Genomic DNA, 11560 nt, shown 5'->3' on the forward strand with positions numbered 1-11560 from the left:
TCTAAAACGGAGGGGAAACCCCTTGAGTGAAGCTGGACACGGTTTATGACCACGTGTGTTATCAGTGGGCGGCCGCCGCTGCTCACACGTGAAATACGAATGTCTGCAGATCTTGTTATCGGATCCATCTTGACGGAGACCAAAATGTACTTCAGTACTGATAGTCTGAGCCACAAAAATGGCAACTGTAACGGAGACACAATATATTTTGCTTGGAGCCATGGGTCTTAAAAGGGGTGTAGCTAGCTAGACGCTGCCTTATCCGGTGTCTTTCTCGCAGGAAGTCCCTCACACGTTGTTGCCGCACTACTGCTGGTTTCAACGCGGTTCAGTTTTCCTCCGTGAAGCTTTCGGGCAGAGGGGAACCCGCTAGGTCCTGAACCGGAACAGCCATGGTAAGTGCTGCGGGGAGGGGTTGGCCGCAGACGCATGGATGCTGTGTGTACAGGGCTATTAGGAGAGCAAACCCCGATAGTTCTAGGTTCTCTGCCTGCTGCTCATCAGCTGCCACCAGCCTCGCTGTATCACATCCTAATGTGCATTATTGTAACCGTTCCCTATTGCTGACTTGTGCTGAGGCTTTAGAGCCCCGACCACTTAGACTATCTGCGACTGCCCCAGGATCTAGCAGCGCTGTCTGCCCTGTGTGTCTGTTTAATGACGTGCCACGTGTTGTAAAGATGCAATTGTCTTACAGACTGAACCAGAAGTGAATCCCAAAGCCTACCCGCTGGCTGATGCCCAGCTTACCAAGACCCTTTTGGACCTCGTGCAGCAAGGCTCCAATTACAAGCAACTTCGTAAAGGGGCTAATGAAGGTAATCTTATGCAGCATTAATTTCCAGCTAAATATAGTTTGCTGTTTTCTGCGTTGATTTTTAACACATAACTAGCATTAGGCCCTGCTTGTGTAACTCATAACCCTGTCTGCAAAATAATTGTAGATACCCAAAAGATCTGAGTAGGTAACACATCTCCCCACTGCCACAGTCTTGCACTAATCATCACAATTACACCAAACTGAAAGCAGCGATATCTGCCTTAAGGTGACTACACACTTAGCGATATTTTATACGATTTGTCCAATTCCGATGCTTTGTGGTGACAAATTGTGTAAAGTATGCCCAAATCCTGAATGTCCACTCATGATGCTTGTCCCTGGAGGTTGTAGATCGCATCTTCAGATCTGCTGTGCTGTAGGGCAGATCTGACAATCTCAGTCACGATGCATTGGAATAGTTAGGAGGCACGATAGATAGTTTGTCACATTGGACCGTTTTTAACACCAAATCGTGCCCACGACTGCCTGGGAGCTGCTGGGGAGGGTTCAAGGGGAAATCGGACACATGGCTGATCGTGAGCACATCGCCGAGTGTATAGGTACCTTTAGACTGCAACTAGAATCAACCTACTGTGAGATATGAAACAAAGCCATGACCTAGCACTTCCAATCTTAAGTAAATTGACCTCATAGTAGAATAAATGAAATGGTTTAATCTGTAGTAAAATGTGTGGTATATTTTATTTTTCTCACAGCCACAAAAACCCTTAACAGAGGAATTGCAGAGTTCATTGTAATGGCAGCTGATGCTGAACCCTTGGAGATCATTCTTCACCTTCCTCTTCTGTGTGAAGATAAGAATGTCCCTTACGTCTTTGTGCGTTCCAAGCAAGCTTTGGGAAGAGCCTGTGGGGTCTCAAGACCGGTTATTGCTTGTGCTGTCACAATCAAAGAAGGTTCCCAATTGAAGCCTCAAATCCAGTCTGTTCAGCAAGCCATTGAGAGACTATTAGTATAATGGTGTCCTGAAGTGATGGCAGAAGCCTTTGCTTTCATTTGGTTATGGAACAAGGGTAGAAAATCTAGTCTGAAAATATGTAATCTGTGTATAATTCCAAATGGAGTCCATTGTCAAGTGCTCCTTAAACATCCCTCCTTGTTTTCTCAACTGTTCAGTTGTAAGTTTTTTTGGTTTTTTTTTTGTTTTTTTTTTTCTTCCCCCTGGAAAGATAACACTGATATTGCAAATTTGCTTTCACTGTCATGTTGTACTATATGCCTTTTTAATAAAAAAAAAAAGTCAACTTCTTGCATCTGTTAAACATTTTAGGTCTGTTCTTGCTTGTGAGATAAGTGACAAAATAGTACATATCTCAGCACCATCTCAAACCAATATACAAATATATGTGAGCACTTATAGATATGCAATGCAGCAGGTAAATGTCATACATTAATGTAAAAACTGTGAATGGCAGTATGATCAACAGGTTAAAAACCATAGGGGAGCAGATAGCATGCAAAGATCAGGTACTAATAACTATATAAATATGGGCATGTACAAATAACTTGCATAGAGAAAGGTAAAAATCACTGAAGACTGAGGGTGAAAATTTATGATTTAAAAAACAAAGTGTAACCCTAACAAGGTGGTATTTATGCCAGGAGCTATTCAATTGTTGCTCCTGTCGGGGGTGATCAGCTGTCAGTGCACCATTTCAGCTCGCAGCCCCAGCGGGGTGCGAGCTGAAGTGGGTGAAAAGTGACCTGTTTAGGCGCCCAAACAGCACTTTTTGCTAATGTGCCCAGCACTTTGGTCGGGGGTAGCCATTTTATGCGGCTAAACCCGACCACATTGGGCGCGAAAAACAGCAACAATTGAATAGCGTCCCGCAATCTCCCGTCACTTTAGACAGGGGATTGGGCGCACTATAACAATTGAATACCGCCCATGTAGAATCGGATAGTCATGTTTGAGGGTCTGGCTGATAGAAAATGTGGCCTCAGATATGGGTAACCTGATACTGGTGTACTATGGAGGAATTCAGACATGAGTTATTCCAAAGATTATATTCACAGGTACAGTACACCTGCCCACTGATATCACCCACTGTGACCTACTCCAGCTGGGGTAAGTACATCTGACACTGATAGTACACGTGTCTTATTGATTGATTTTTTTATAGACTATACCATTTGAATACTTAGCTGTTCTTCCTAACGGGACCTTTATGGATACAAATTATTTGTATTTTTGTTAATCTACATTTATGCAAGGACTTTGATATTGGGCAACTGGAATATGTCTATTTGTTTGTTGTATACTGTTAGGTGCTTAAACACCCATGTCTGTGACCACATTTTCAATCATCGAAGACCCACTTATGTGGTTAAACCAATCTACATAATTCTTTGTGCTACACTATTATATTCTTTATTGTAAAATCTAACCATCATATATTCATACTGCGATTTTACCTTTTGTGTATGCAAGTTATTTATCCACTTTTTCTACTTCAGGATCAATAGGGGGTCCACAGGGTTGACCTTGGGGTATAGGTTGGGAACCAAATCCGGGCACCACGCAGTTAAAGCTTTTAGCTCCCAGGGTGCACTTGGGTCCACTCTCCCTATAACCCCGCCCCCCAGCCACGGCCGGAGTCGGGTCACCGTTACTGCAGGGGGGCTGCTTAGCAGCCCCTAAGTTTAAAATTTATTTTAAAGAGTCTTATTTTATTTTTTTTTACTACTCTTCAGAGCGGCAGCATCAGACTGTCCAATGGACGTCTAAGCTGCCGCTCCTACACCCCGCCAGCGCTGCGACGCCAGTACAGATCTGGGGATCGCAGCGGGACCCAAGAGTCTGTACTAGCCGGGCTCTGGAGGAATCCCTGGGCTGCTGCCGGATCGACGGGGACAGGTAAGTCGCGTGGTCACCGCTTGTACATGCAGCCTTATATGCCTCCGGTCTCTGGGGACAGACCGGAGGCGCTAGCGGTGGCGGCGGCTCCCCCTCCATGGAGGCATACCCCGCGTGTCCACAGCCCACCAAGGATTATAGCAGCAGCGGGAGCCGGCATCCCGGGGGGTTAATTGCTAGCCAGGGGAGGAAGACTTCCCTGTCTAGCGGCTCCTCAGCTCAGCGCGCCTTTCAATACTACAGTCTGGCGTCGCTGAGCTGCTTCCTCCGCGGGCCACGCTTCTTCTGAGATCTCCAGTGGCCATTTTCTCTCTGTGGTGCTGCAGAACTCCTAGGATGTCAGTGAGCCCAGTCCCCCTGCGTACCTGGCCATTTTGGGTGAGTGTACACAGCGCTATAGCCTTCCCAGACACTGAATCTGGGCAGTTGAATGTAGCGACATTGTGCAGTATATTATGTCATGCTTATGTATGTACAGTATATATGTCTGCATTGTATGTGACTTATGCTAGTGCTGACTGTCTGCTTTTTCTCTCACCTGTCAGTGTATATCTATCCCTTTTCTTTATCTGCCCTAATACAGGTGTACCTGGGGTGGTTCTGAGACCTCACATATATATACTTGTTAATATTTGTGAGGTTTGTCACATACTGTTGCGTGCTGCACATTGCCATATTTTAGATGGAACTGTGAGTTGCAAACTCTGATAATGGGTCCCTGCAGCTAATCTTAGCGTCAGTCAGGACCGGTATGGCGCTGCTTAATATTTCCGTCAAGATAGTCAGATATATCTGACAAGGAGATTGCACACGATACTGCACCCATTATTGCTATCCTGCAAGTCATAGCCTGCAGGTAGTAGTGCGGAGGATTTTAACTCAGAAAGGTTTATGTATGCGGCACCATCTGGTGCCGGGCCCCTTGCACGACCCCCTTAAAGGGCGGTTTATTTCTCAGGATCCTCTCCTTTGAGGATCGCCGGGCGGGCCCCATTGTCGTCACTCGCTTGGAGTTACTTCACCATACTGCCCTTTTGAACTCGGGGTATCTCGCAATTTACCCCTGTGCAACAGACTATCGCTCCCCGCCAGGGTTTTTCACAGTACATGAATTACCTCCGATACCACATCGGTCTGTCATTCCCCTTGCAGGGATTACCACAACGGCCACCCTGGTGGATGTCGTTTTCTACAAAATACTAATTGGCGTGATATATGCCCTGTGGTTACTTCCCAGTGGCTCTGCCGTGAACTGGATGGTGTATTCGGCTCTTTCCCTCTCACATGGGGGGAGCCGATTTCAAGTATTATCCCTGCTTTGGGGCTGGTAGCCAGGTTCATTCTGGATATAGAGAATGTCGATCCTGCACCTGTATCATACATCTCCCGTTTTCTGCCCAGCGGGTGGATCTCATAGCGGGAGTCTGGCTGTTGCCAGATATGAGGAGTCACAAAGGCCTGTTTCCCATTCCCTGAGGGTCCTCACAAAGTAATGGAAATCCTCTTCTGGGATTGATTTGTATGTTAATCGTCGGGTTACAGGCATTAATACGCCTCCCATCCCGGCCTGGACGGATTTTACGGATCCGTAGGTGGTAACTTTGCCTGAAATCAATGTACTCGTTTTCAGGGCCTGTTGCCCGTCCTAACATGGCCATCGCATGGTGATGCTTTTGTGCCGTTTTTCCCCTCCAACACGTCTGGGGTTCAAATATCTTTTGCCGCTCACATAGAATATGCAGTGGTCATATGTGGGATTACCTACATTGGATGCCGGTCTTCTAACTGTCAGGGTTTCGGCGGCGACTATATCCGCCGCAATACCCTATGGCTGCGTTATGGGACAGCAGAGGTGCAGACTCCTTCCATGGGGAAGATCTTGTTTGGTCCTGACCTTGAAAAGATCGTTGCATCATTGGCAGTATCACTAATGGGGAGATACCGTCTTTAGCTACTCCCACTACATTCGGACTAACTCTGTTAAGTCTTTTTGTCCTCAGGGTCAGCCTAAAGGCCTGTTTTTTCCTAGTCTGTCGGCCTCCATGGGGCAACCATATCCAGTACCGAGCAGTCCTGGACTTCCGGACGACCCTGTTTCTACACCTGAGAATAAACCTTCAGCCTGACGGGACAGGTCTACATCTGGGGAATTCCAGAGTGAGGTACTGATTCTCAACGGCCTCTCATTGTTCAGGCGGCCTCCTCACAGGCATTGTTACACGGGCCCTTCTTCAGACCCGATCAGGGCCTTACAATCCCAGAAAGCCATACAGTCTTTGCGGTAAGCAGAGCTATTTCGGCCAACCTCACTATCTCAGTGAGTGACTGGTTGTTCCACTTTCTTTCTGGGGCAGTGACCGACTGGTCCTCATTTGCCTATACTCTGTCTCAAATCCCTGAATCAGATTCCAAGGGTGCCTGGACTCAGGTGGAATCGTCCATGCTCCATCATCCGACGTTTGGAACCTGGGGATTTTATGGTCTATCTGAGTATTCAGGATACGTACCTACGGGTACATACAGAGCCCTCTCATCAGCATGGGTTCAGGTTTGCTGTGCCACAGCAACACTTGTAAGTTTCGGGCTCTGCCTTTTGGGACTGTCCTCAACTCCACCGGGGTTTACCAGCTTTATGGATTTTCTGATAGTTCACCTGTTCAGTGTATCCGAATGCTCCTTTCTCTGGACGGTCTCCTGCTTTTAGCAGGATCTCCAAGGTACTTTACCGCCAAGTCAGGATAACCGTGGCTTCTTCTCGGCACAGATAATTAGTCAACGGAGAAAAAGTCCTCCCTGCATCCCTCACAAGGTTTTCTTCATCTGGGAGCACTGCTGGATTCTCAGAATCTGAGAATTTTTCTGGCGTAAGACAAGATCTCCACTCTTCAACTTGGAGTGTGCGGATATCTACGCGGTCGACATATGTCATTGCTCTTTGTGATGCGCAGTCTACTAGAGTGTCTACCTTTTGGTAGGGTGGAATGTGCTCAGTTCCATCCCAGGCCTTGCCATAATTGACTCCTCTCCAGATGGATCAAGTTTTTTTTTTTCCATCGGATCGCTGTTCGAACGATGATACTTTCTCCGGAGGCGAGTTGGTCTCCGTCCGGGTGGCTATGGCCATCTCGTCCAGGGTATTCTTTGCTACAGACAGTGTCTGGTCCGCATTCGTTTCGGGGCAGTTGGACGTCTGTTGCTTCTGCCCTGCCACTTGTTGATTCTTTAGGCTGTCTTGGGCCTTCACTCTGGCCTAACCCATATGTCACGGTAAACCTGAATAGGTTCAGTCCGACAGTGTCACAACAGTGGCTTCCAACTAGGCAACACTGGTAGTTGGGTGGCAATGTCAGGAATGTCATACATTCTGACATAGTCCAAGGGTCTTCTCCTGGCCAACTCTGCTGTGTTTATTCCCGGAGCTCTCCATTGGGAAGCGGGCTTCCTCAGCCGTCACGACGTGCATCCCGGGGACTAGTCTCTTCTCCAAGAGAGGTTTCAACTCCTGGTGAGCAGAGGGGGCCTCCCTGAGGGGATTGATCCTCATGGCCTTCTGACTCACACATTACCGGTGTTACAGTCCAGCTCCAGGAGTACTGAAGCTACCTTCAGTGACTCTTTGTCAGTGAAGTGGTCCTTCCACTTTGTGTACCTGTGTCCTCCGGTCTCCCTTCTTCCTCGAGGTCTTTGGAAGTTTAATTCGAGACGGAGGGGCTTTCCTTCTGGGGGCTCCAGTTCGTCCCAGACATCACTGGTACTAAGATTTTCGGAGTCTCCTCATCGATGCTCTGTTCCTACCTCTTCACTATCTGGACCTGTTGTCTCAGGGTCCTTGTTTTTCCCTGGACCTGGATCGTTTGTCTTTGACTGCGCCCCTACTGTGGTCCTAGGGCTTCCCTGGCTCTGTCTTCATTGAGATGTTTAGAGCAGATAGGCCAGACTTTGCTGGGATCTGCCACGGACTGTGGCATACATAATTCTTATGGTATCGTACCTGTTGATACGATTCTCCGGTGTCCAGGATTTCCAGATATTCTGGCATTCCTTCCGGCTGGCTTGGGTTTCACCCTTGGCCTGGCCTTCCTGACAGTGTGGATCTCTACACTGTCGGTATGGTTAAGTTATGGAATTGCTCCACTCTGGTATCCAGTTCATCCTTTGGAGTGTTTTCTGGATTATGCCTCCACTTGTCCTCCCTAGGGACTCCTGGGGGTCTATTGTTTAATCTCTCTCGACCTCTCTCTCTCTCTCTCGACCTCTCTCTCTCTCGACCTCTCTCTCTCTCTCGACCTCTCTCTCTCTCTCGACCTCTCTCTCTCTCTCTCGACCTCTCTCTCTCGACCAGGAGAGGGTCTGAATTGGGAGCGTTCTCATGTGGCTCCCTCTTCTGGAGGGCATCATGTCGGGGTGTGAGTTGCTCTCGCCCTGTGTTTCTTCTTAGAGTGGTTTTTAGGTTCCATATTATTCTGGAACTTATGGTATGGCCATTCAGTCCCCAGTCCTCTCGGCTGGTGTGGCTTCATTGACTGTGGTCCGGCCTCTTTGGCTTTGTCATCCGTTCAAGTTCCTTATGGTATTTGGACTCCTTATTGGTGGTCTGCGGTTTCTGGTTTTCACAGGAAACGATGGCCGGCCTATAATGAAATGTTGGCTGGATGGCCTCGTATGTCTTCCTCAGGGGCCTACCCATGGGTGGGCATTTCTGTCGTTGAGGCTTGTTTTTTCTCGGGCCATGTAACCCTCGTGGGCGGCTCGTTGTGGCGCCTCGGCTGTTTTGCCTTACTAGGTGTCCACGTGGTCTTCTGTCCATACCTTTTTAAGGTTCTAGGCATTGGTTTCCTTTGCCTCTCAGGATGCTTCCTTTTTGGCGACTGATTCTCCTCTCGGCACAGGAGCGTCCCCACCCTTGGTTGAACTGCTTTGGGACATCCCCAAGGTCAACCCTGTGGACACCCTATGGACCCTGAAGTAGAAAACAAGAGATATGGTAAGAACTTACCTTTGTTATCTCTGTTTCTACGAAGTCCATAGGGTCCACAAGGCGCCCGCCCTGACGCACCTGGCTTCATATGGGCTGTGTTACTGGTCACCGGTTTCCCGTCTCCTTTTCTGTGAGTGTGGTTCTAGAGTGTTCCAGTTTTCTCTCTCTTCCTTCGGCCTTTGGCTACTTACAAACTGAGGTGCCTCTGGCTGGGGGGCGGGGTTATAGGGAGAGTGGACCCAAGTGCATCCTGGGAGCTAAAAGCTTTAACTGCGTGGTGCCCGGATTTGGTTCCCAACCTATACCCCAAGGTCAACCCTGTGAACCCTATGGACTTCGTAGAAACAGAGATAACAAAGGTAAGTTCTTACCATATCTCGTTATTTGTAAATATTCTTATTCATCCCCAAACAGCAAACTCTGTCCTCGAGGCACCCTAATGGTCCAGGTTTTAAGGATAACCATGCTCGGGCACAGGTGACTTAATTAGTACATCAATCTTTTTGATGTAACAATCTGTGCCCAACTATGGATATCCTTTAAAACCTTTACGGTTCCTTGAGGACAGATTTTGGGAACCACTGTTCTAGAGTAATTACTACTTGTTCATTATTTCTATTTTTGCTATTTATAGTTGTGTTTTTTTATTATTATTATTATTATTATTATTACAAAAATGTGTTTTAGAAACAAATTCAATAAAATACAATATATTGTAATAGAGGTAAATATTATAGCATATTGGACATATAGTCTATATATAGGGTACATAGACTCAAAAATATTGAGATGTAAGTGAGAGGCTGTGAACATACTTTTGGCATATAATATACACATTGCATACGTTGTACAAAGATATTGGCTGTTCCAAAACTTTTTTTTTTTTAATTTTTTTTTTGCATACAATTTTCAAAATTTTTGTAAAATACAGTATATAACATAAACCAGTTTAAATACAACCCTATCCAATTGTTTCACCAAGAGCATAACGCATAGGGGTACATATTAAGATGTATGAGTTTGGCTCCTCAACATGTGTATGTTTCAGGGTCCATAGGCTCCACAGGGAGACCTTGGGGTATAGCTGGATCCACGGGCACTATGCAGTTAAAAGCTTTAGCTCCCAGGATGCACTGGGTCCATCCTCTATACCCTGCCCCTGAGCCACAGGCACCTCAGTTTAAGTTGGTGCCTGGTTGGAGGCGGGTCCCTGTTTAACGCAGGTGGGGCTGATTAGCAGCCCCTAAGATGATTCTTTTATGAGTTTCCAGTTTACTTTACTCTTCAGAGCAGGCAGCGACTGACTGTCCATTGGACGTCCGCGCTGCCGCTCTGTTACCGTGCCGGCACCGCAACGCCAGAACAGATCTGGGGATATCGACGGGACCCCAGAGTCTGTGCTAGCCAGACTGTGCGGGCTCTCCGGATTGCTGCCGGACCTACAGGGACAGGTAAGTTCACGGATGACCGCTTGCGGTGATCTGCGTATTCAGCAGGCTGTTCGGCAGCGGGAGTCGGCGTCCTGGGGGTTAATAGCTGGCCTGTTTAGCGGCTCCCCTCAGCTCAGCGTGCCTGTCTTCTCGGGTCTGGCATTGCTGAGCTGCTCTCCTACGGCCACACCCCCTCTGAGGTCTCCGGCTGCCTTCTCCTGGTTTCATGACACATCTCTCAGGCAGCTTGTGGACCGGTCTCCCTATATCTCTCGCCTGGGGTCAGTGTATACAGCGATATAGCCCTCCCAGACACTGAATCTGGGAAGGTTGATTGTAGTGCCAAGGTGCAGTAAGTACTCTATCTGCATTGTATGTGACTTATGCTAGCGCTTGACTGTCAGTCTATACCTATCCCTTTCTACAGCCCTGACAGGTGTGTGTAGGGAGGTTTCTCACATCTATAAACTCAAGTATTTGTGAGGTCTGTCACATACTGTTGTGTGCTGCAGGGTGCCATATTGTTGGACCAGTGTGTTGCGTACTTGTGGGTACCCAGTTTGGTGCTTCCAGATTTCATATATATGTCCGACAAGGAGGTCGAGCGCTCTGCTGCACCCACTCTGCTCTCCTGTAGGCGCTGTGCTGCTGGGGTTGGAAAGGAGGATTTATCTCAGAATGGGTTGTGTGAGGTGCTATCAGTTGCCTGGTCCCTCAAACCCCCCCAAAGATGGGACAGGACTCTCCGTGGGCGTTTTTCCCCCTCAGGTGCTGATCTCCATTGTAGATCGCCTGGAGGTCCCGGCCGTTTTGCCCCGTATGGGGTTACCCCAACCAGCTATTTTCCCCTCTCAGAGTATCTTGCAATTAATGCAGTCTACTCTTGGGCCTCAGACTGTCTGTCATTCCTTTTCAGGGACTTCTGCAAGCTGGACAAACCACCTTGGGTGGATGTGTTTTCTAGTTCAGTCCAGAGTCTGGCATCTTCGTCTATGACTATTCAGATCATGCTACGGAGTGAAAAACCTCAGAAGGCATCTAAACGCCCTATTATGTCATCCCAGTCTACGCAACTTTCAGACACTGAGGTGTCATCGGATGATGGGGAAATGCCTGAGTCTGATTTGGATACCCCTGTCTGGGACCCAGCGTTGGTAAGGGCGGTTCGAACTATACTTGATATAGAGGATGATGTTCCTGCCCCTAAACCCAAATGCCCTGATTTTAAACAGGCAAGAGTAACTTTGGCAGTTTTCTCTCTCTGACCAGTTGACAGACCACATGGCGGAGGCCTGGCAATCACCTAGTAAGAGGTATCAACCACAAAAGTGTTTGACCTCAAGTTGCCTGTTCCCTGACGGTCATTGCAAGATGTGGTATTCACCACCTGCAGTAGATTCTCATGTTACTCGCCTAATCAAGAGCGCTTATGCCTTCCATTTCGTCCCTGAAGG

At 47.8% G+C, this 11560-nt stretch overlaps 1 protein-coding gene across 1 annotated transcript; it reads left to right on the forward strand.

The window, feature by feature from the left end:
• Window positions 1-249: 249 nt before the first annotated feature.
• On the forward strand, window positions 250-2085 carry SNU13 (small nuclear ribonucleoprotein 13). Its single transcript, XM_088468127.1, has 3 exons — window positions 250-395; window positions 698-818; window positions 1537-2085. The coding sequence occupies exons 1-3, from the start codon at window positions 393-395 to the stop codon at window positions 1797-1799; spliced, it is 387 nt and encodes a 128-aa protein (XP_088324253.1). The 5' UTR covers window positions 250-392; the 3' UTR covers window positions 1800-2085.
• The last annotated feature ends 9475 nt before the right edge of the window (window positions 2086-11560 follow it).

Source organism: Taudactylus pleione, unplaced genomic scaffold (assembly GCF_031769625.1).
Source record: "Taudactylus pleione unplaced genomic scaffold, aTauple2 ptg000080l, whole genome shotgun sequence".
NCBI classification, from domain to species: Eukaryota; Metazoa; Chordata; class Amphibia; order Anura; family Myobatrachidae; genus Taudactylus; species Taudactylus pleione.

What these genes read in the sequence shown, in the direction of transcription:
- SNU13 (XM_088468127.1), top strand. An exon ending in TCGTAAAGGGGCTAATGAAG is followed by an intron (nt 819 to 1,536) that starts GTAATCTTATGC and finishes TTTTTCTCACAG; the next exon opens with CCACAAAAACCCTTAACAGA.